Source organism: Xyrauchen texanus, chromosome 26 (assembly GCF_025860055.1).
Source record: "Xyrauchen texanus isolate HMW12.3.18 chromosome 26, RBS_HiC_50CHRs, whole genome shotgun sequence".
In the NCBI taxonomy this organism is placed as follows: domain Eukaryota; kingdom Metazoa; phylum Chordata; class Actinopteri; order Cypriniformes; family Catostomidae; genus Xyrauchen; species Xyrauchen texanus.
In genome coordinates this window covers 32,770,180-32,796,498 of record NC_068301.1, presented here as the reverse complement: position 1 = coordinate 32,796,498, position 26,319 = coordinate 32,770,180, and the positions used below count along the sequence as shown (strand labels likewise).

The window sequence follows — 26,319 nt, the reverse complement described above, 5'->3', positions numbered from 1 at the left end:
CCAGCATCCGATAGCTGAACGCGACGCCAATCTCCTTTGCCCAGTCAGAGCACTGAGATTGTATACTGCGCGCTCCGCCTCTTTCAGACCCTCTGAGCAGCTTTTCGTTTCGTTCGGAGGGCGCACCAAAGGTCTCGCCGCCTCGAAACAGACACTGTCTAGATGGATAGCAGACGCTATTGCTGCCGCATACGCATCAAAAGACCTGCCATGCCCGTTGGGCATTAGGGCTCACTCCACTAGAGGCATGGCCTCATCGTGAGCATGGTCCAGCGGGATTTCCATTCACGACATATGTGTGGCAGCGGGCTGGGCTTCCCCCTCCACCTTTGTCAGATTTTACAATCTGGAAGTGCCCGCCTTTCTGGCAAAACTACTAGCGGTTTAATACGCTACAGCTCCCCTGGTGAGCTGCACTGATGGGACTCATTCCACACAGACCGGCACCGCCGCTCTGTCGTTCCCTTCCCACAATGTGCTTATGTATTACACACACACTGGCCCGCACTCTTGCCGGCCAAATATTATTTCCCCACTCACAAGGGCTCCCCGGGTCCTCCCACCCCGGGGCTCATGCAGTGGATGCTTGAGCGCGCGGCGTTGACAATGGGTTCCCGTAGCGTAATTTAGCTTACGCAATACTGAGAGAACCTCTCGTAAGAGAACGAATCGGTTACCTAACATAACCTCGGTTCTCTCTAGACGAGGAACGAGTATTGCGTAGCCGGCCGTGCTTCAGCGCCACGGCGACTTTACGCTTCATTCAATGAAAACCAGGGTTCCAGCCTCACGAACTACGCTTATATGCACTCTAGCCATGCCCATTTTGGCGGGCTTTGATGCAGTAGCGCTGGACGCCTCTCATTGGACGCGAGTTCGCCCAAGTTCGTCTATAGGCTGCAGCAGTTGCCGCAGAGCAACCAATGAGCTCGCTAGCTAGCCCGCTCAAGGTCTGCAGTTGCTGCACTGCGTTGACAAATGATACAAAATTAAGAATAATTTTTTGGCTTCAATATCTCAGAAAAGATGAATCTTTCCCGTAGCGTAAGTTAGCTTACGCAATACTCGTTCCCTCGTCTAGAGAGAACCGAGGTTACGTTAGGTAACCGATTCGTTTTATTGCAAAGCCCTATGACCAGGGTAATCTGAAATCTCATTTGTTTCTGCATTCATATAAAAAAAAAAAATGGCCTGAGCTCTAACGGCAAATACTGTTGGTGCTAGTGTGTTGTAATTAAAAACAGGTGCACGCCATATCGAATATGTAGAATGAGATTTGAGAGCTGCAGCAGAGGGGAAGCTTTTCAGTGACTAGTTATAGAAGTTATTTCAGAATATTTGGAATATAACAACCAAGTCATATGGACTACTTCAGATTAATAGTGTTTTTTGGACCTTTTTGGAGCTTGACAGAAGGAGCTCTCTATGTTTAGTTGTGTAGTCTCATGTGGTTCTGTGTTTGTACTATGTTGTTTTATGTAGCACCATGGTCCTGGAGGAACGTTGTCTCGTTTCGCTGTGTACTGTACTAACTGTATATGGTTGAAACAACATTAAAAACCACTTGACTTGAAAAAGAAGGGGTCTCTATGAACTGTCATGTAGTTCATGATATATTAGTGGCCAATATATTATAAACAGATAATTATGATGATTAAATTGATTATATCACTCTGAAAGTGGTATTAGTAGTTATGATATTTTTGCTTGCAGCAATTAGTGTTAATTTAACGTCTCATTTTGGTTTAATTCATTGTTACGTATGCCTCTCTATGTTTAACTTCACGATTCATCAGGATTGCAATGAATCCTCGTTTAAATAGACATGATACAAGGTTTACAGTAAATGAACGGACATCCCACAATTTATGCATGTGTAATATCATTATTTCTCATTCAAATCAGCATGCATCTGTAAAATAGCCACACTCTGGTTCAGTTTACATCTGCCAAACCTTAAAATGCTTAAGAGTTAAGAGTTGTTGAGATTGTTCAATCCAGATTCCAAGCTTTTAAACCAGTGGTTGTCAACCAGGGGGTCGGGACCTGATATGGGGTCTCCGCACACTTCTAGGGGGGCCTCAAGATCTCTTAAAATTATTTAAAATATGATAGATTATTATAATTTTAATATAATTTAATATTGTTTTAAATGACACAAATGTACAATTTATGGCAAAATGATATATACAGTGAGGAAAATAAGTATTTGAACACCCTGCTATTTTGCAAGTTCTCCCACTTAGAAATCATGGAGGGGTCTGAAATTGTCATCGTAGGTGCATGTCCACTGTGAGAGACATAATATAAAAAAAAAATCCAGAAATCACAATGTATGATTTTTTAACTATTTATTTGTATGATACAGCTGCAAATAAGTATTTGAACACCTGAGAAAAGCAATGTTAATATTTGGTACAGTAGCCTTTGTTTGCAATTACAGAGGTCAAACGTTTGCACACACTGCAGGAGGGATTTTGGCCCACTCCTCCACACAGATCTTCTTTAGATCAGTCAGGTTTCTGGGCTGTTGCTGAGAAACACGGAGTTTGAGCTCCCTCCAAAGATTCTCTATTGGGTTTAGGTCTGGAGACTGGCTAGGCCACGGCAGAACCTTGATATGCTTCTTACAGAGCCACTCCTTGGTTATCCTGGCTGTGTGCTTCGGGTCATTGTCATGTTGGAAGACCCAGCCTCGACCCATCTTCAATGCTCTAACTGAGGGAAGGAGGTTGTTCCCCAAAATCTCGCAATACATGGCCCCGGTCATCCTCTCCTTAATACAGTGCAGTCAGCCCTGTCCCATGTGCAGAAAAACACCCCCAAAGCATGATGCTACCACCCCCATGCTTCACAGTAGGGATGGTGTTCTTGGGATGGTACTCATCATTCTTCTTCCTCCAAACACAGTTAGTGGAATTATGACCAAAAAGTTCTATTTTGGTCTCATCTGACCACATGACTTTCTCCCATGACTCCTCTGGATCATCCAAATGGTCATTGGCAAACTTAAGACGGGCCTTGACATGTGCTGGTTTAAGCAGGGGAACCTTCCGTGCCATGCATGATTTCAAACCATGACGTCTTAGTGTATTACCAACAGTAACCTTGAAAGCGGTGGTCCCAGCTCTTTTCAGGTCATTGACCAGCTCCTCCCGTGTAGTTCTGGGCTGATTTCTCACCTTTCTTAGGATCATTGAGACCCCATGAGGTGAGATCTTGCATGGAGCCCCAGTCCGAGGGAGATTGACAGTCATGTTTAGCTTCTTCCATTTTCTAATGATTGCTCCAACAGTGGACCTTTTTTCACCAAGCTGCTTGGCAATTTCCCGTAGCCCTTTCCAGCCTTGTGGAGGTGTACAATTTTGTCTCTAGTGTCTTTGGACAGCTCTTTGGTCTTGGCCATGTCAGTAGTTGGATTCTTACTGATTGTATGGGGTGGACAGGTGTCTTTATGCAGCTAACGACCTCAAACAGGTGCATCTAATTTAGGATAATAAATGGAGTGGAGGTGGACATTTTAAAGGCAGACTAACAGGTCTTTGAGGGTCAGAATTGTAGCTGATAGACAGGTGTTCAAATACTTATTTGCAGCTGTATCATACAAATAAATAGTTAAAAAATCATACATTGTGATTTCTGGATTTTTTTTTTTAGATTATGTCTCTCACAGTGGACATGCACCTACGATGACAATTTCAGACCCCTCCATGATTTCTAAGTGGGAGAACTTGCAAAATAGCAGGGTGTTCAAATACTTATTTTCCTCACTGTATATATAGGCCCAGAATTTCCATATACTGCTGAGTGTAAAAAGCTGTGTGAAGATTCATAAATTTTTCTCTTTGTATATTCCATGTAAAAATAGCAATATGTGGTTTAGGAATGACATGAGGGTGAGTAAATAATGAAAAAATAATTTTCTTTTTCTTTGATGAAATATTTCTTTAAGGTTCAGCCCTTTTAAGCTTCATTCAGTTATGTGAAATATTTGCCAGAGTTAGATATTATCTTACCTCAAGTTTAAGACCCTTTCTCCCTTCAATCCTCTTCCCTTTCTCCTCCTTTTTTCACCTTTCATAAATCTATGTGTGAATGAGATTTGAGAGCTTACCACAAAACCACTGGAAAGGGAATTTCTTTAGGTCCCTTGGGCACCAGTCAGCTTCAGATGTCAGTGCTTAATCATGTCATCAACACTGGGCTTTTTAGTCACCTTGTGAAGTCTTCACACTTTGCTCTTCTTTAAAGGTCAGACGATCAGACCTGCTTTGATTACGCTTTATCACCGCCCTAAGGTGTTTCCCTGGTACAGTTTCCTAAGGAATGTTGGTGTACCCCACCTAATATCCCACCATATCAACTTGCTTTTGGGCTTGTGCATGTCAAGTTGTGATTAGGGCTGGGCGATATGGCTGCAAAAATTCCCAAAATTCAATATTTGAATTGATCCTGTTTGAGTTGTTTTTTTATATTGATAAGATAACATAGTCAATCCTCTGTGGTCACTGGAGGCACTCGCTCGATCACCTGACTTTTTCCCTGATAACAGCAGAAAGAAATACTTGGTCATACAGATAAGAGTAAGACATAATTCGAAATTAAAGGGTTAACTTTTATTTGTGTACACTCACAATAACAGCAAAACGTTGTGGTTTTGTAAAATAAAGAAATCTAACAGGATGCACTTTCTGCCGTCTCGGTCTCTGTGAACTTCTGTCTGGAGCGTGTCACGAAAACAAACCGAAACTCAGCGTATACTTGCCTCACAGACATGAGAAATGTATATAGAAAGCTTGAATTGTCTAATGAACCAATTTAAATCAAATATTCTCTGATTGTGTTATCCGTATGAAACCAGTGAGAGGTACAGTCTTTCCCGTTTGAGCTCATTATAGTTTTTGGAAGAAGACACGCTGTGAATTTACCTCAGAAGAAGAGCGTGATCTGATACGGCCTTTCTAACACACAAAGTGTCCCACAAAAGTTAATTTTGTGAGTCTACAAAATCTATTGTAGACATGGCCTTATTTCAGTGACTTAAAAATTACTAACCCCGCATAATCTTGATTACCCAAAAATGCCAACATTTACATGTCATGTTTGGAGGCTCTTATGTTACAACACTGCTGTGATCAGAGGGTTTTACTGAACCTAAGAACTACTTACATCTGTAAATGCCACAATGAACCAGAAACATAATTACGTAACAAGTAATAAGATCCAGCACTGTTTCAGTTGTGCGCATAGTAAATCAAGACCTGTCAATCTAAGCGATCAATCCAATCCAAGCTGTAAAACAGTGGCCGATTTGTCTCTACACACCGTCCTTTCCCACCACACCCCAATTTCTTCAATTTCAGGTCTCTAGCTTATATTTTGAAACGTGCTTTTATTATGACGTTTATTTTTTTGCTGATGCTTCACTTTCCGGAGAAACAGTTTGCACAGACTTTTAATTCACGTCTGAAATCGCATCTCTTTACACTGACCTTTGAGTCTGACAAATGAAATGTAGGACACCGTATCAGAGTGTTTGTATTTTAGATTACTGGTGTTTGTGTATATGGTCATTTTTAAATGTTATGTTTTACATTTTATTACTGTGAAGCACTTTGGTCAACCCTGTTGTTTTAAATGCGATATAAATATAGTTGAGTTGAGATTAAATTGCAAATGCTGCTGTGATTTAATTATATACCATTTCATCATATACCATGTCTTTGCAGCACCATTAATACATAGCACCAACTCAATGCGGTACCAGTGTGCAGTATGAATGTCACACTACTGCTTTAAAATGCTCATTTTGAGCACGTGCTCTGTTACTCCTTACACTGAACTCACATCTACTCAGCAGGCTATGGAAGTGAGAAGGTAAATTAGGCCGTAATATGTTGTTTTGGAGGCAGTCAGATGCTATTGTCTACCACAGTGTGACATCACAATGTGGAGGAAGAAGAGAACAAGTCGTTTTTGCAGCTTGATTTCAACAAATGCTCTTTTTGCAGTTAGGAGAAAGTTTTGAGTTCTGAAACTTTACAGTGACCTCTTGTATGTCAAAGTCAAGGACGATTTGATTCTTCATGTCTTGACCCCATTTGCAATTTACTTATTACATATTACCGTATCGCTATTTGGATATTAATTTGATTAGTTATGCAGCCCTGAAGAATTGTGAAATTTGTATGCTGATGCACTATTTATGAAACTTAATGGCCAAATAAAAAGCGCATTAAGAGTCACGGTAATCATCACAATTTTATCGTAAAAATGTGTTATATCGCCCAGCCCTAGTTGTGATTGTTATTTCCAGAGTCTTTGCGTCAAGTATGGCAAGTATTCCTGATGCGATATGGTCTTGTACCTGTAGACATTACACCCATAATTTCAGTGAGTTATTTATTTTCAGTAGTTCTCTTCAAGGCCTTGTTACAGCCTGAGCTGTCAACTAGACCAATTAAATATGTTTTTGTGTTCGATGTCAAAGAATGAGATGCACATAATTTGTCCATAAATAATTTGGTTATGCCTTATAGAAAGGATGCTTGTTTCCAAAAATAGACAACAACTTAAAGGAATAGTTCACCAAAAAATGAAATTGTGTCATTTAGTTACTGTCCGAGCTGCTCTTTTCTATAAAATGAAAGCATATTGTGACAACGCCTGTCAAGCTCCAAAAAGGGCATAAAAGCAGCATATTAGTGGTCAACTGATACAAGTTTTTATAATGTCCGATGCCCATACTGATATCTAGAGAGCAGGAAGAATGATATAAATGCAGACATAAATAATACAATTTTACATGAGCAAAAAAGAAGTGCACAAAAGTTCTTAAGTGACAGATACACTGATACATTAATTACTCCTTTTCACTTAAACTTAAACTTAGAACAAACAAAACCTTAAGCAGATTTAAACTATCCATTGACAAATTTGTTGGTCGATTTTGGAACTGACACAAAGGATTGGAAACACTTCTGTTAATCGGCCATGTGTACATTACTATCGGCCGGTTCTGATAATCGCAAAATTACCAAATATCGGTCAATATATTGCTCTGTCACTTGTTTGAATTTTCTATTCCCAGCTATATTCTATATTCCAAGTCTTTGGGAATTTCACTGTTAACTTTGTGTAAGGAACATACCAAAATGTAAGTTATTAATGTGCTTTAATATGTTGATTTGCTGTCATTTTATGGAAAAGATTACCTTAGAGATTCTTCAAAATATCTTTATGTTCAACCAATTTTATGTTTCAGAGAAAGTCATACAGGTTTAGAATGACATGCGGGTGAATAAATAATAACATAATTTTCCATTTTAGGTGATCTATTCCTTTACCTACCGTAATTTCCGGACTATTGAGCGCACCTGAATATAAGCCGCACCCACTGAATTTTCAAAAAAATATTATTTTTAACATAAATAAGCTGCACCTGTCTATAAGCCGCAGGTGCCTACCGGTACATTGAAACAAATGAACTTTACACAGGCTTTAACGAAACACGCCTTGTAACAAAAATAAATAGGCTTTAACGAAACATGGTGTGGCAGCTGGGGTGTGGTCAAGCGCCCGTCTGGGAGAGAAAAGCGGTAAGGGCGCTTACATCAAGTGCTGAAAACTGTCACACTAATGCCAGGGTGACAGTTTTCCCAAGAAGGACATGTGAAGCAGGGCACTTGACGTTCCAGGTAAGGCTTTTAATGGCCACAGCAATGTAAGTTTCTCAATTCTTGGACTTCTATGCGCCAACACTAGACTGACGTGTGTCTGTCACTCACTCATTCACTCACTCACACACACTCTCTCTGCTGCCTTTTTATGCCGCTCTCCCCACGCTTACTGAAATTAGACACAGGTGTTAGACATTAGCTCAGGTGTAAGCGCCCTTACCGCTTTTCTCTCCCGGACGGGCGCTTGACCACGCCCCCGCTGCCACACACGGCTTGTAACAAAAAATAACAAATTAGCAGTAAACAATGGCCTAGCAAGAAAGTCATTGGTCACTATCTTCCTCCTCTTGTGCACATGAAACCATTGAAGTCATCTCCTTCGGTGTCGGAGTTGGATAGCCTCAGCTTTAGTTGTCTTTTTGCACTGAGTCAATTCCTCACGCTGCTGTTTCCAACGTCTCCCGTGCAGCAGCTCTATTTACTTTTCCAACAGCCAGATCAATCGCCTTCAACTTGAAAGCTGCATCATATGCATTTCTCCGTGTCTTGAGGGTGACAAAATGACTACCGTAATCAGAATGATGGGAAGTTTGAGCGTGCTCGATTTAATCTAAACAGTAAACAAAAAAGTTGTTTGACCTTAACCCGTTCGGCAATTTCATTGGTCTAATGAAAGCTTCACACCGCCAAAAAACTGAGCACGTCACAGAATGTTTTTTTTTTTTAAATAAAATTTGAAAGCGGGAAAAATCCATATATTAGCCGCATCGTTGTTTAAGCCGCGAGGTTCAAAGCCTGGGAAAAAGTTGCGGCTTATAGTCCGGAAATTACGGTATATGAAATAAATATTGTCATAGATCTGTTTGTGTTTATTTGGGATTAAACCAAGGCTGTGGAAAGTTTCCAGAATGTGAAACAAAATATTTCAGTTATGGGTGAGAGGCCGCTCAGTCACCTGCATCTCCTATTTTTATTTTTAAAACAACACATACAGAAATGAAAATTGTCAAGTGTTCTTACAGTAATGAAGAAGAGGAACTCTCTTAGTTAAATGAGCCATTGTTTTTTTTGAAACTCTTCTTGACCCCGTGTAGATTTCAGTTTATATCTGGCATCGCTAATGAAGACTTACTCCCTGTTTGCCTTGTGTATGTTTCTGCTCCTTGTAATTTAATGCTGTATAGTATGACACACGTGACTATGTTTGTTTAGGGCAATGCAAAGAAAAGTACAGCAAGGCCCCGAGGTCTCTGTTAGTTGTAATATAAAGATTGTTGTGTTTGTACTGAGCTTGTGTGACTTCCTTAACTAGAGGTGTCACCTGTCCTCACAAACATATTGACAAACGATTGTGTATCATTTATCAAGAAGCTGAAGAGATCTTCGCCGCGTGTCAAAAGTGGCTCGTCTTTAATTCTGACTAATTCTTAGTGTGCATACTTTTTATTTCCACTTAACATGACTTTACCTAAAGGCCAGGGCAACACCATGAACTCTTCATCATGTTCCTCAAACCATTCACAAACAATGTGTGCAGTGTGGCTGGGCACATTTTCCTGCTGAAAGAGGCCACTGCCATTGGGGAATACCATTGCCCTGTAGGGGTGTACTTGGTCTGCAACTATGTTTAGATAGGTGGCATGTGTCAAATTGACGTCCACATGAATGGCTGGACCCAGGATTTCCCAGCAGAACATTGCAAACATTGCACATGTTCACGGCCACCCATGTGATGTAAAAGAAAACGGGACTCATTGGACCAGGCTACCTTCTTCCAATTCTCCAAGGTCCAGTTCCGATCCACATGCCCAATGTAGGTGCTTTCAACGGTGGACAGGGGTCATCATGGGCACTCTGACCGGTCTGCGGCTACAAAGCCCCATAAGCAGAAGGGTGTGATGCACTGTGTGTTGAGACACATTCCTCCCATATCCATCATAAAAATGATCTGTGACTTGTGCCTTAGAAGAGCTTCTGTCAGTTCAGACCAGACAGGATAGCCTCCGTTGCCGTCGCCCAACATCCTGTTGCCGGTATGTGGTTTGTCCCTCCTTGGACCACTGTCGGTAGGCACTCACCACTGCTAATCGGGAGCACCCCACAAGCCTTGCTGGTTCAGAGATGCTCTGACAGTCATCTGGCCATAACAATTTGGTTACCAAGTATTAAGATGCATCTTAACCACAAGTGGTTAGCAGAGACCGATCGGCATTTACACATCGGTGTCTCTTATGCGACGACTATGACAACTTGTGTTTGAATTTTAAGGGGATTGTCTCTCTGATTTCATGACTGCAATACAGATATAATACAGAAAAATATTTCTTTCCGGAATATAATTTTATAATTTTAATCTACTGGTAACACAGACATGATGTTTCAAGCAGCAATTTTAGTGGACTACTTGTTTTAACTTCAGTTGCTTCATATTATCTGTGTCACTGCATGGTTGATATCCGGCATACTGATGATGTTCTGTAAAGTCTGTATGAAATTTTCCAAGATGTGGATGGTTATTTTTTAGTCCCTCACTGTTGTCCAGGACACATTAAGATGGATTAGTGTTTACAAATGCAATGTGGTCACATTTGTTTTCTAACACTTCCAAATATAGTTGAAGTGGATGAATTTTCAAAACATTTTGTACCCTGTTTACTCCTGCCATACCACCAGCCACAGGTAAAGTGGGACTGCATCATGGAAAGGAGGAAAAAACCTACAGTCCTACATTATAACCAGAAAAGCGTGTATCGCTACCACTCATTTGACAGTGGCATGGTTATTTTTGTACCGGTTTGATCCTCCACTGGCTCAACAAACCTATTAAACCTATTAAAGAGACTTGTCCAGGAATGGACAATGGCAAAGATTTTGCACCTTGAGCTTTGATCTATAAGCAGTGCTTCCAGGTGCCTGTCAGTCCAAATTAGAAGAGGCTACATGATACCATGATTGACTAGCAATAGAAATAGCCCATCCTAACTTATTTTTTTCAGTGGAAAATGTGTCAAACAGGAATGAAAATTGCATTCGCAAAACTATTCCATGGGGTATTCAAGATCTCCGAGACCTTCTAAACTGAAGAACACTGCTGGATGATCACAGAACAGGTGGAAAAGAAACCCTATCTGGTGTTGTCATACTAGATGACTTTGGTACATCTCTAGAATCTTCACACCTCAGTAAATTGTGAAGTTCTCATCTGAGCTGTTCTCACCATGTTTACTATCTGTAGGTTAATAGTGGCTGGAACTAGAGACCTGCACTCCCACGGGACACCCATCGGGACCCGGCGCAACAGAGTGTGGCACAGGATAAGTTTTGATTGCTGTGTGCAGGTGCAGGTGGGAAGACACTGATGTGTGCACGGGAAGCAGGAGAAAGAAATTAAACTACAAATGCGTTGACTTTGCAGACCTACGAACTTATGACACTGTCTCTGGCGAGGGTTTCATTAAACTAATGCAGCATCTCATAGACACTGCAGCCAAGATAGACAAATGTTATGTGAGGGAGATGTTGCCCCATCCAACAACAGGGTCACAACATCTGGGTAAAAGGGCACAAAAACTTAGAAAGGCTGTGGTCAGTGACATGATGGAGACAATAGTGAAATACGAATGTGCTGTGACAACTGATGTATACTGAACACTATCGGAAGTACAGTTCGTAAAACATCTGAACCGTTTTATTTCAAAACCTCAGTGTCTTTGGAATTGATTGCTTACAGGCAAAAAAACTTGTTGTCTTCACTGATAGAGTTGTGAACATGGTGGCAGCCCTGCATGGCTTCACAAGATTTAACTGAAGTGCCCACATCAGTATGGCTCTTTCACATGCATTCTCATCTGCTGTGATGGATAAAGCACCTGAAGTTTGCCAGCTTCTGAGAGATGTGAAAAAATGTGTCACCTACTTCAATAATTTGGGCCTGCAAGTCAAGCTCTAAAGTCTCTTAAACATTCAATGGAGACAAGATGGAATTCTAATGTTGAAATGCTAGATTCTGTGTTACAACAGTATGATGACATTGCATCAATCCTGTTGGATAATAAACGGTATGATAAAGTAGGGTATATTAACAAGAATACTCTTACAACCCAGGTGTCGTTTTTTAAACAGTTCAAAGACTCAACTAATGACTTGGAGTCAGAAGATACTGCCTTATGTGGGTCCCTTGTTCTGCTGTGGTCAGTAAAACTAAGAAACCATTGCAAAGCAGCCAAGGCCGACTGTATGCTGGACAAACTGGTGTCGCTGAACAGCTTGGAAGCAAATGGAATTCACTTGCTCTACAAATTAGTGACATTACTCACTCCCAGACTACGTCAGCTAAAGATGATTGATGAAAATGAAAGACAATCTGTGATCGATGCTGTAAACATGCTGGTTGATATGTTAGGGTTTGATGTCAGACTCGCCGAGGAAAACCAAGAGCCGCCAGTTAAAATGGTGACTTTTCATGACTTTGAGGAATGGGAGGATGAAGGTACCATGGTCAGCAACTTGGTGACATCTTTAGATTCCGAGATCTCAGACTATTTAAAAGTCCACCTGGATTTATCTGAAGCACACGGACCCAAGGATGTCCTCCAGTGGTGGAAGAGAAACTGTCACGGTTTCCTAGACCAAGCAAACTAACACACTATGTACTTTGCATCCCAGCTTCCAGCACACCATCGGAACGAGCTTATAGTATTTGCAGACACATACTTGAGCAGAGACACACTATATTTAAGCCCTCATCGGTGAACGACATCCAGTTCCTACATGGACATATTCAGTAAGCCTTGTCTGCTTAAGTTTATTAGGTTTAAGTTAAACTGTGACCAACAGGCCAGTTAAGCAAGCCTAAATAAATAGGCCTATTACGATTTTATTGCAGATGCTTTTTGTTCATTTTTCATTTTTCTTTTTCTTTTATCTCAATGGTGTTGAAGATATTTTTATTATGTGGGTATATTTTAGTTTATTGTCTGGACAAACATTATTGCTAAAGGCTAGAAAGACAATGTTTGAATGAATGAATTTTCGATATTTACTGCGTGTCGCTAAAACACAAGCAGTTTGGCTTTCTCAGGCTGCGTTTCCACTGGGGCGGACGAAATCTGCTCAAAGGTGCTCGCAGCGCTAGGAGAGAGCTTGCTCCGCACCGCTGCCAAGCCTATGATCCACCTTGCGATCATGACACTCGGCTTTCATAGGAATGAATTGAAAACGCTCTCAGCTTCGCTCACAACGCACCAATGGTAACGTAGGGTCAGACTGGATGAACTTGCTAATGCTAGCTGCCTTGCTAACAATTAGGTTACGTCGGACACCGGATTGAGTCCATCCACACCGCAAGACTTCATGGCAACGGTTGCGCCCTCTCATCGTCTCTAGTGAAGAGCGCGACAGAACAACAGTGATGTGGACAACAGCTCTGATCTTTCTGCACAGTATTCTTGAATATTGTTCTCTAGCAGCAAACATGCATCATTTCTGCCCTGTCCCGCTCCGCACGCGTTACCTCTTTTTCCTGCATGTGTATAGGCATGAAGCGTTGCATGAGTTAACGTGGTTTCAAAGCACCTTTTAGACCATAAAGTTTTTCCTTTCTAAATGTATCTTTATTAATCAGCATGTTACGAGCCTTTAATTATAAACAAATCGATTTCTGTGAAAATTTTGTGAGAATAAATTAGATGTCTGGAATGGATAAGGAAAGACTAAAATTACTAGTTGGTAGACTAGTCTCTCACTTTAATGAAAATATACAAATGTTTTCTACATTTTCTCTCGGGACACCCCTGAACCCACATTCAGCATCATTCCACAGTCACAAGGGCTTCTATGCCCCATACTTGTGTATCTGAATCTAAAGAAATATAATGTAAAAATATTCCAACAAATATGGACTGCTGTCACTATGCGTCAGAACAAACAGATGATCTTTTAACATTCATTTTCAATTGATAAACGGTAAAAGACGGTAAAATTGGTAAAGGATCCCGCAGACCCCACTGCATTGGCCGTCTCTGGAGCCCCTGTTTAGTTTTGTAGGGACTTTTTTGACTGTTTAGAGTAAATTTTTTCTTATTTTCTTCCGTCAACTTTGAAATAAAAAAAGAAAGTGCAATGTGTAAATGTATATCGTGATAAATATCGATATTGAACAATATGAAAAAGATTATCGTGATAACAATTTTGGCCATATCACCCAACCTTAATTGTTAGGCTCTATACCTTAATATGGAGGCTGTAAATTATTTTTTTACAAAACATATTTTTCCCTTTACACGTTAAAATAAACAAATAAAAAGAGTGTTGATGAAACATGTTTTCTTGTTCTGTTTGTTTTTTCGGGTGGGAATTGAAAAATAGATGCCTACGATGATATAAGCGGGACAGAATCTTAGGGGATCGGGACTGAAAAATCCATCCCATGCAGACCTCTAGCTGGAACTACCCTTGTGCTACATCAGATGTGAATGCCTCATTTGCAGTGATACAAATCTGCTGTCATATGACTGGAAGTCAAGTATTACTCCCATTCGGCGGTACTGTCCCCAGGTAAATCCCATTCAGGCAGTACTATCTATTATATTTTCTAGCACTTAGTTTAGTTTCAATCATGCATCCAGCTGGAAACTACAGTTTTATTTTCTGCTTTTTAATCTTTTAATTCTTTTGTCTTCAAAGATAAAGTACACTATGTAAATTAGGGCAAAAAATGGTTACTGCATAGCCTAATTAAATCAAAACGATTTATTAAATCCATTCTTTTAAATCCATACATTTAAAAAAAAAAAAAAAAAGGATTTCAGACTTTAGAATAAAATATTTAAATATCATGAGAAACATAAATTCATGAATTCAACTGTGTCCAAACTACTGGCTGTTTTGTGCTTCAATGCATCATTAACATAGGATTGTTCAACTGAGAATTATTTTTTTTGGGCTGGGATCAAGTGTATTATACTGTTTCTTACTGACCCGCTGAAGCTGCAACATGAACATGCTTCTAGCCACTAGTATTAACCAACCAATCATTGACATTTGAGGAACTAATTGTGTGTTGGGCAGTTGTTATATGACTGTTCCGGTTACTGCCAAGTGGGTAGACATACTAATACCCACTGCCTGAATTATGAATGAGTAATTTGGGTTTGTACGTCAGGAGATTTCTGGGTCAAGAAGGTTGCAGAATTACATTGTATTGCACAAGAAATAAGGTTGGCCAATTTGTTTTGTTGTGTAGGTGTGTAGTTATTTAAAAAAAGTTTTAATCAACCTCCTAGGAACAAGCCAGAATACCATAGAAACAGTGTAGACAAAAAAAAACTTGAAGCACTCAAGTACTTTAACCCACAAAAAAAAAACAAGTAATCAGTTACTCTAAATTGAAAATGTCAGTTATAATTATCAAGTATGAGACGTACCTGAAACTATGTTTAGTTTTATTCACAAACGTTACCAAGAACGGTTTTAAAATAAACTATCTTCAACAAACTTTGTTTTTGTTTTGGGGGGAAAAGAAATTAAAAATATTAATTAATAATAAATAAATACTTATTGTGATGTTATGAAAGTTGGCTTTTTATAAAATGTGTTCTGCCCATTTTCAGATTTATCGCACATACACATAATGATCTGATAAGCTTCTGAGTTTCTTGTACCATTTCACAGTCTCAGATTAAGAGGGAAAGTATGGAATAATTCAGCTTTGCCCATGACAGGAAAATGCACAAAGAAAAATAAACTAGGGATACTTTTAGTAGTGTTTTTAATAGTCGACTAGCTGGTGTAGAATGAGAACTTTTATTAGTTGATTACTGATGAACATTCCAAGTCTGAAAAATGTATAGTGCGTCATTTGAGACTGCTTTAGAACACCTAATCAACCACATAGCAACACTCTGGCAACCACCGTAAACACCCAAGTATTGTTATTTACTGAAACATAAAGTTCATACGATTCTCTTCCCAACAGATGCAACACTGTTTAGTTTTTCCTTTCTTCCATATTAGTCTGTATAAGATGAATGGCAAGGCAAATGTTTTTTGTTCTTGGCTCATGAATTTCCATCATATAGCCATTAGATTAGCAGCAATATCACAGATAATTGCTCTACGGCAATCATGTGCTTATTGATGTCGTCTTTTTACTGCTTCTTAAACTTGTGCAAAATACTGAAAGAGGAAGAAGCTACTGTGTCTTTAGAGGAAGTAATGACTTAAGTGCTATCGCCTTCCTCTATAGAGTCTAACATGCATTAAATGATTCCTGTGTAGATGAGATGACGGCTGACTACTTTGACTGTTGGAAGTTGTGTCGCTGTGGGCTACTCAGAACTGAAAGGCCAGTAACAGAATCCAACACTGAACGATAGACCTGTCTCTGGATTTGGTTGTTCTGCTCAGCGGCCTCCTGATTTTCCAACAGGATGGCACATTCGGGGTCACTCTGTGCCTGTTTGTCCTTTCTGATTGTCCTCAGCACATGCCATGTCATTCCCCGCCTCTCCTTTCCCATGGGTAAGTTTATAGAACTCTTTGTTTTATACTTAGTATAAAAGTATTTTTTTAAGATTTTTAAATGGATGTTATAGCAGGAATTTTTTTTTCATGTGCCATAGATATTGTAAAAAAAAATATGTATATATTTTTTGCAATAAAATAACCTTTTTGAGTTAAGCACCTCTTGTACAACTGTGGTGCCAAATGCTGCTGCTCAATTAGCTAGAAAGCAAGAAGCCTTGCAAATATTTGTATAGTTATATGTACAAGGGTTGCGCAGGACTGGAACAATGCAAGCCGGAAGAAGACGGTGTTTTTTTTTCCTCTTTGTGTCACTTTTTTATGTTTTTGTTTGTTTGTTTGTATAGCTAAAGCTACAAAGTGCAAAAGGTCTGAGTTTGGTTCTTTTTTTAAAGGACTCAAATGTCAACTTTAAAAGTAGCCAAAGTCTTTTTATCGGCAGTAGAACATGACAATATTTTTATCAAAAGGAAACACTTGCTATTTTTTTTATATCACTAGTTACTATTGCAATCAATGTCAATGTCAATTTTATTTATAAAGCACCATTAAACACAACCAGGGTTGACCAATGCGCTGCACATTTAAGGACAGAACAATTAGACAATACAATATCATTACTAAAATACAGTGCAATGAAACTTCCTCATTGGTTATATGCCAAATCAAAGAGATTAGATTAGCTTAGATTTAAAAACAGATAGTGATGGTGCAGATCTAATACAGAGGGGCAGAGCATTCCATAATCTGGGTGCAGCTACCGAAAAGGCACGGTAACCCCTACATTTCAGCTTCGACTTCGGGATGCACAACAATCTCTGGTTTGACAATCACTTTCTACTTTTTATATTTATATTTTCATATCGCTGTTCAAATCACAATCACAATATTTTTCAGGATAATTTCAATATGACTTCTATCATGCATACCTAATATTTCCGTATTTGTTACAAAGATGAGTTAAAACATCATGACCACTCACAGGTGAAGCGAATAATGTTGATCATCTCCAAACAATGCCACATGTCAAGGTCTGGGTAGATTTGATAGTAAGCGAACAATCAGTTCTTGTAGTCAACGTGTTGAATTCAGGAGAAATGGGCAGTAATAAAGACCTTAGTGAAATTGACAGGGGCCAAATTGTTATGGTCAGATGACTGGGTCAGAGTCAATGTTTGAGGGGTGTTCCCGGTCAGCAGTGGTGAGTACCTTCTGACAGTGGTACGAGAAGGGACAAACCAGTGACAGGGTCCTGGGGGCCCAAATCTCATCAATGTGTGATCAAGTCTGGTCTGAACCAACATACTGTGGCACAAGTCACAAATTTTAATGACGGTTATGGGAGGAATACTTCAGTTTATTTAAAATGTATAAAAGTTTTGTTTTGCCATGCTACTAAGTAGGCCAATGTGAAGTTGATTTACTGATGTATAAAACATTAATAAAGTAATTCCCCTCAAAAGTTCTTAGCTTATTTTGGATATGTAGCATACAAAAAGAATATGTCATGAAGTTGAACAAATAAGTATTTAATATAACTTCCATTAATCAACAATAATAATAATTACTATTACAATATTAAATTAATGTTATGATTTTTGGCATAATCATGCAGCCATGTTATACACTTTGAAATGTTTTCTCTGGCTGATGAATATTTGCAGTGTGGTGACTAGCATAAACGCATGATGAGGGTCATGCAGAATTTTTATTTGAAAATATCATGATATTGTAAGTGATCTTTTGAACACTTCTTTTGTTCTTTTTAGTGGGGCTGTAATGATAATCAAATTAATAACTTTTATCCTAAATTTGTGTCACTGCCAGTAGTGTTACTTGTTCTTATCACTGTTTAAAAGGTGTAACACCACTGAAAAAGCAGTACTTTGGCTAATGATGAATTAAAAAATACTCCAATTATTCATAAATAATATTGCATATGTTCATAATCTTATGATAAAAAAGTATTTATTATTATTATTATTATTATTGCTGTTGTTCAAACTTTGTAAACATGAAATTGTGGTTCTGTTCACTCTACCTCACTTAGAAAAGTCTTATTTAATTCCACTTGATGTTATAATGTTCCATCACAATTTACAGATCTGAAATGTAGGTTGCACTTTAACATGTTATCATCCATAGTCACATGTTTTTTTTCTGATTATTGTTTTAGCATGTTTTTTCTGCTATATGGCATATTTTTTTCTGGAAATCGAAGATATAACATTAGATTATTATGCCAAGCAACGCACAGGCAAGTAAAAAATGTCGAATTTTTTAGAAAACTTGGTACTTCGGCATTACTGCAGCAGTGATCGCACATAAAAGATATTTGTATTTGATCACTTACAGAAATCATATTTCACTTTGTGATTTTTGACAATTGTTAATATAAACTACTGTTTTCATTCAAATTTGTCATCTTTAATTTCAGTTGAACAAAACATACAGTTATTAATTTATTCGCTTTGGTGCCACCCTTAGGTATTAGCAATTTATGTAATGGTTTCTCTGACTTCGATTCAAAGCATTGTTTACTGCCCAAGGGCCAAGGTAAGCATGCTTACCTAAATGAGTTAGCCAATAAGAAACTCCTTCCTTCAGTCATGCTATCTGATTGCTAGATATTTGTTTTGCGTCAGCGCATTCAAGTTCACGTAACGAATGTTTTACGCACTAGAATGGATATAGTGTAAGCAAACAAGCAGGTGACTGTTGCAGCAAAGTGACAGAGACATTCATTCACAACGAGAGATGCATGGATTTTGTGTTCCAGTAAAGGAAAGTTAGTATGTTTATTAAAAGCCTGTGTTATTGATACTAGGTCATAAATACTTGGACGTTGTTTCTGGTTAGTCTGAGGCTATGAAGTGGTGATCTGGCAATCATGTCCTCCTTGTGTTAGGTCTTTCTGTTTTATAGTTCTAACATTAGGGTGCAGTGTCTGTTTTAAAATAAATATTAAGAGATGACTGCTGTGTTTACGTTACATTTGCCTTAAGCATTCAGGTTAAGATTGTTGTCTTTGGTGGTCAGATTAGTTAATCGCTGCTGTCCATTCCAGTGTTTCTGAACTGTGGGAAGAGTGACATAGTGAACCTAGTAACTTGCAATCTTTTTGATTTATGTCAAAACAAGCTCTTCTGGCACTATGGTTAATTGATTTTGGCAGATTGATTTAGGGGTCATGAAAATTGGGGTCACAGACAAGGAAGTAAGAATGGCCTACTTTGGAGAAGTAAGCAAGCAATTGAATCTGCGGATGTAGGTGAAAACAGTTGTTTTGTGTCTTTGTGGCTTATTTTAATGAATAGAGTCCCTTGTTCTCTCAACCACAGTTATTTGATAAGAGGCCTGTCCACAAGTTTTTAAAAGCAGGGCTAAATGAGGCTGACCTGGCATGATTTGTCTGTGAGAGTCATGAGAATTAGTTGCAATGAGCTTCTCCTTAGCGGAGTTGACCATCTGAAATCATCAATAACAGAGGGACAAGACTACAGATGATTACCTATCCAGATATGATGGTTTTGCTGATTCAAGATCATTCATTTAAACTGTGAATGTTTGCTGCACCTCCAAATGTAAATTATTGATCGTTTGTGAGGATTAAAGGGTTTAATTCAGGCTGTTGTAGTCCCTGTGTCCCTGCGGTACCAATTACAGCCAATTCCAGGATGAAACAGATCACACTTAAGCAGGTGACTGAGTCTGATTTGATGCTGACAGGCAATATGCAGTGACACGTGCAAACATAATAATTGCTGCTGGGATTTTAAAGAGTTTCAAATTTACACTTTGCTTTCAAAAGTACAGTGAACTCCATCTCAAACGATCATGAAAAATGTGATTCATCATGATAAGACTAATTTAAGCACCTCGATCATCACTTGTGAATTAGGAAGCAGCATAGGTACAGGTTGGTAGCAAAACAAACTTCTCTTACTCTGCCATTTTGTCACTTTTGATGGGGGAAATTTATAATTGTTGTAAAACATACATTTTTCCATCCACTGCCTGTACAGCATGCATGAACGCTGTAATAAAGTACTCTGACTAATGAATCTTATGAACCTGTTCTTTTGAACCTGCATCATGAAACACACAGTAACCCCAGTGTTTTCCCTTTCCCGAACGAATGAATCTAATGAGCCGGTTCTTGTAAATGTACTGCACAAAACATCCATTTCTTCTGATGTAGTCCTATTTCAGAATGAATTACACTTAAAGCCCAATATACTTCATACGAAATCAAAGAAAGATCTGGTGTGACATTATTTAGAACAAAACTAGGCAAACTTTTAGGAAAACTTCTAACCGGCTGCTAAACACTTTCTTACTGCCATTGGCCTCGTCATCAGTAGGTGTGACCTGGAGCGCCACCTACCTTGAGGCTGACAGCTAATTCAGTTTATGTTGTTCAGTTAGTCAACATGAACACTAGGGATGGGCTCGAGGACTTGGGTACTCGGACATGGCAGCAATGATCGATCGTGAAAATGCATGATGTGACTTTTCACTTAATTCGAAATCCAGTGACAGTTACTTGACAACTAAACACAAACGTGTCAAAGAGGGAGCTTATTTTTAATTTTGAGATTGATTACATTGTGACTTTGAGGGGTACATTCATTATCAGAGACTTCTCAAGACAAACAATCAAAACAAAGAGACTGTAATTAACCGTGTTTTGAAAGCCTGTCTCTGTAATACATTTGCTAAACACGCTTTATTAACATTATTATTTATTACCCTGCCCTGCGTGACGTAACACACACCTGCATCTCGTCGATTTCTTCTTGGGTTTCCAAGTTAGATATCCGATATAAAGTGCACTTTCCTCAGTTGAAAGGTGGAAATTCAGATCCTCCGAGTTCAATGGAATGCTTCATGAATCTCAGCAACATCAATACAGAGCATCGTTGCTTTCCTCACAAGAGCGAACATTTGGACACACACTTACACATACACACCAGTCGCATGTGCCAGTGTTTCAAACAGCTAGACATAGCCCAGTTAAATGGAACACAATGCGGCATCTTTAAAACTGAACTTAACGCATATATTAAAACGCAATGGTTATGGCATCTCCTGCTATTTGAAAATAGATGGTTCAGACAGTCACTAAAAAAACTGGTGTGCTCTTACTAAGATTGCTACGGTAACCTTCTTTCAGAGGTGGGCAGCGAATCTTCACATAATGACAAAATATGATGCATTATATTTTGATTATGCAATCTTTTGTTCATTTTGTAACACTGTTTTATATCAGCATATAATAATGAATAGATGATACACTGGAACAATAAGACGCAATGCAGCAGACATGTTATTATATATATACAGTTATGAACATGTAATTGCCCCTTGAGTACTTGACGAGTACTTAAGACAAAATGACCAAAATGCCCATCCCTACTGAGCACACCGGTACATGCATCTGTACGTTCGTTCATGTAGAGACATTTTTTTTAAATTAGTCTATAAAAGGATTAAAATCTACTTGAATATTCAAGTGCCCATTTACTCATTCATTTTACAATGAATTATGATGCTTTGTAAAAAATAGGAGGAGGAAAAGTGCTGACGCCTCGCTCGCTCAGAGGGGTGCTTTGAGAAGACAGATGGTATGCCATGACTCAGGCCTGGGGATTAGCCTCCCTATGGAGCAGAATGTTTTCATCCCAGGGTCAGTGGGATGAAAAAAGAACTGCGCTTGGGGCTGAACAGTGTTGATTTTGATAGGACTTTGCAGTCGATTAGCTTTCTTTGTGAAGTCAGAGAGCTTCCTTGAAGATTTTACTCTCCCAAAAACTTAGCAAAGGCCCAGATAGTGGTTTGTTTCCACAAGCATTGGCAGGAATTCTCAGTTTTTAATTGTTTTGTTGTGTAACACCACCTCTGTCCTTTTCCCCCAGATTCCTGTACAGAAGAATGTGTCTGAATTCTTTCAGTCCCATGCTTACTGAAGTATGGATTAGGATTGGGGTCAAATCTATACTGTATAACATCCAGATAATATTTAAGTTATTATAAAGATTACATTTTATATTAGTTATGTTTTGTTGCTCAAAAGTTACTCAGTACTCTGTGTTTATGGTAACATTCTACAGCCTGCAATATGACATACTTGTTAATTCACTAATTCCATTTAATTTATCTTGTGGTTTGACAATTCATTTTGGTACATTAGAAGTATTTATTTTTACTTTATGGTGTAAGATGTGGCTTGTAATGAATGCGAAAATGAACACTTTCTCATGGTGAGCACTTTGTGGCTTGTTGTTCGCTGTTCAGAAACTACACAAATTAAATTTGACATGAAATTGTTTTTAAGTTTCCTATTCAAGACGAGAGCTTGCCAAGTGTCGGAAACAGACAAAGAAACGGTCGCTAATCTCTCATGCAGCTCTTTTTGTAGATGTAGACTACACTTTACCCACACATAGATGCATTTTTCCATTTGTAAAAGGGGATTTTTGTGATAGCTTTTTTAGACCTGGCATTATTCTGGTTGTTTTACCTCAACCACAATTACACTTTCTTAACATGTCATTGCCCATAGCAATGATGTGTTCTGTGGTTGTCTGTACTGTCTTCACCGACCATGAAGACAATTTTTTTATATTTTTTTTTTGGGTTGTATGTGATCAGACAAAATTGACAAAAAAGACTGTTTTGCATAAAAACGGCATAATATTAATTTGCTGAATAAAAATTTTGAATAAAACTGCATAATGTGGGCATGCTACTTCAGGTAGATTAGGATGAGAGTAGTGCATTGTATAATGGTGAAAGTCTGTAATACACCTCTTCTATGATAAACCCTTATCCCAAACTCACACAAACTATTCAACCATTCACACGCAACCCACGCACAACATTACTGAATGCCAGTCTAGCATGCTTGTTTTTGAATGATATCATAGACATCACCAATGGCAACAATCGTGTTGACAAGCATAAAAAAGGACGCAAAAGCATCATGAAAGTAGTCCATATGTGATTTATACTGTATATATTTCTTCTGAAGCTATACAATAGCTTTGTGTGAGTGTCATCAGTCCTAATCGACCTGCCCTGACCGGAATTCAAACCAGCAATCCCTGGCATGGGAGTCAGACGCGCTAGCAAGAAGGCTATAAAAGCCATGGCCTCTAGCCTCGGTCGCCAGAGAGTGAGGTTTACACACTGCATAGCTTTCATGGAACAGCTGGATACTGTTATATAAGGAACAGATGGAAATTTTAGTCTTTATTCACTGAAAATTAATGCTGTCAAATGTAAAATTGTAATAACCGATCTCATTCTTGGGTCAAAACAGACTGCAGCACAATGAATAAAATGTAATGTATGTGTACTGGGATGCATTTAAAAGGTTGAATTTTCTTTTAAATTGATACAGCATCTAATCAGATGCAGAACACCTGATCGAACGCTAAAAAAACAGACGCGGCTCAATGGTCAAAGATGTCTGTCTAGCGCACGCGTTTTGAGTATACGGGCCTTTGGTAGAGGTCTTTGGCCATTGTCTTGCTCTCTTACAGCGTCTCGCTGCATAAGCATAAAGTATGTACATACAAATGTATTTAATGAAAAACACTGTGGTTCCACCAGTATTATGAAGCTTGAATCCATGGTAGTACTATGGCACCGGTATATGCTACTGTGCAACAACAAGTTAACATAGAACTGTTTACTTTTTTATGTGAGATTTGAGAGTATGAACTGGTTAAATATTTATAATTTTACTTTTTTATGGACCGCCAGATATGTTTTTTGTTGTTGTTGCAATAAGCAATAGCTGTTTAGTTTAGTTTAGTTTATATTGATTAATTGTGCCCTCTTGTAGACGTGGGCAATGTTGCTTTAAAAATCAGATGTCTTGCAGCTTTTTCCCCCTATCTGAACTAATGTCTTTAAAATTCAAATTTAATTTGAACTTTGTGAATATTTATATATATATATATATATATATATATATATATATATATATATATATATATATATGTGGGAAAATATTGAATTTTGTTTCAGTAGCCCTGTTGACCGCTCTAATGGAAATCTTAGATTGGGTGAATGAGAGAAATAACAATGTCTGATTTGTAAACACATCATGTCTGCTTTTTTTTATTTTATTTTTTTATTAAACGGTTGATCTGGTTCACGAACTGGTCTGAATAATGGTCCATGACTCATTCAGTTCTCAAGCAGTGTTGGGTAAGTTACAAAAAAAAGCAATCCACTACAAATTACTTCTCTAAAATTGTGATAAGATTACTTAACTGATTACCTTATCAATAAAGTATTCACATTTCTAATTACTTTTGTTACTTTCTTAAACACTTCCCAGAAGTTTGTTTTACCGCTCAACAAATGTAAAATAGTGTCTATATTTCCTACTTGTTGTTTATCGCACACAAGTCACATTAAAGTAACTTACAGTAACTAATTAGTGACTCTTCTGATGTCACTGCAATGCAAGCTGACATATTTATTAACATAATAAATGCTTTAAAAGTATTCTACTTAATTAAAAAAAAAATTGTAACCACAGGAATGCACTTAAAGACAATTAACTTAAATTTGAAAGTCAGTAACTGTAATCTGATTACAATATGCAGCTTTACATGATTGTATTATAATTACAAGATTACAATAATACATTACACTACTTTTAAACAAAAAAATTAATTTGATTACAGTAATCAATTTCTTTGTAATCAGGCCAACACTCTCCTCGAGTTCACCTCGGAGAAATGAATTTCGAACTGTTCCTCACACAAAGCTATCGTATGGCTAAAGAAGACTTGAGATATAGCGTACAAGTCGGTTTTATGATACTTTCAAGGTGCTTTTGCCTTTTAAAAATCTCAAGTTCCTACAAATAGTACGTTCTTCAAAATTTCTCCCTTTTTGTTTCACTGAAGAAAGAAATCCGTATGGTTTGCAACAACATAATGTGATGACAAAATTTCCATTTCTGGGTGAACTATCCCTTTGAGCCTTCTCTTGATCTCTGAACAAATCTAGAATAAACTTATATAATAAAATATATCTGTTGTGGTTTCTGAATGAAGACTGTGCTACAGAAACCAGGCATTGGCTGCTTAAGCAAGTGTTTGCTCTGAGCAAGCAACATCAACCACATGCACTTTTACACACAAACATCAAACTTGAGGTGAGCAGTTCATATTTTTGAGAAACCACTTGACAATATAAATACAATTATAAACTGACCAAGAGCACATTAGGTATGCATGACAACATGATACCATAAAGAGTCTCGACTTAAAAGAATTAACAAGAAGTGAAATTCTTCATATGCTTTGAGAATAGACTTCTCGGAAATAGCATAGTGCCTTTCATCTTGAGAGACATACTTCACGCCTCTCTGCTTCCTCAGATTACTGTATAGTTTTAGCCTCAGATTTAAAGCAAGATAAACTTTTGTCAGACATTCTGAGCTTTGAAAAGCATTAAAGAAACAATTGCTAAATATCTTGCTTGTCCAGGGCCGCGTTGAACTAAATGTTATCTTGAAAAGCTAACTCTTTAACATTAAGTCACTGCACTTAATGGGTTAATATTATCACTGCTCACCTAGCCCTATTACTATTGCTCATATTTAGGGTTAGGGGTTTGAACAAACCCCTTAACCTAAATGTTAAAAATGGGCATGTAACTTGTGGTATTAACATGAATGATACCTCTCATCATGCAGCTTGATGAGGAGCTATCTGTGCTTTCTAAGACTGATGTTTGTGTGGCAAACAATAAAATATGTGAGAAGATTCCATAGAAAATATAAAAGAATGGTTGTTTATGTATTATGCGTTTTTTTTACCCAGATCTCTCTAACACAGGCCCGCACACTGAAAGGTGTAAACAAAACACATCTGTCTGCATCCTTCTTTGTCATGCAAACTGTGTTTTTGAATTCTGTTTACAATTAATAAGCACTTCTAGGTTCGCTTGGTGTCTCTGTTGTGGTATGTCTGCCCCCTGGTGTTTCTCCAGTATTTTTTCCATTTTATATTTTACTCTCTTTATTTTTTTCCCTCTATTTGTGTGTCCTAGAGAGTCTTTTCCCTTAAGTGTTTATTTATACTACATA

General features: G+C 38.2%; 1 protein-coding gene across 2 annotated transcripts in view; it reads left to right on the top strand.

Annotated features, from left to right (window-relative positions):
* LOC127620257 (semaphorin-4A-like) overlaps positions 1-26,319 on the top strand; it is a 54,150-nt gene that overhangs the window by 8,941 nt on the left and 18,890 nt on the right. Inside the window, exons 1-2 of one of the 2 annotated variants that reach the window (XM_052093422.1) lie at positions 14,144-14,234; positions 15,957-16,199. In XM_052093422.1, coding sequence (XP_051949382.1) covers positions 16,109-16,199 — 91 coding nt within the window. In that variant the 5' untranslated portion in view covers positions 14,144-14,234; positions 15,957-16,108. Of the gene's footprint in view, positions 1-14,143; positions 14,235-15,956; positions 16,200-26,319 lie in introns of those variants that run through there. The other variant, XM_052093420.1, reaches the window with a different exon arrangement.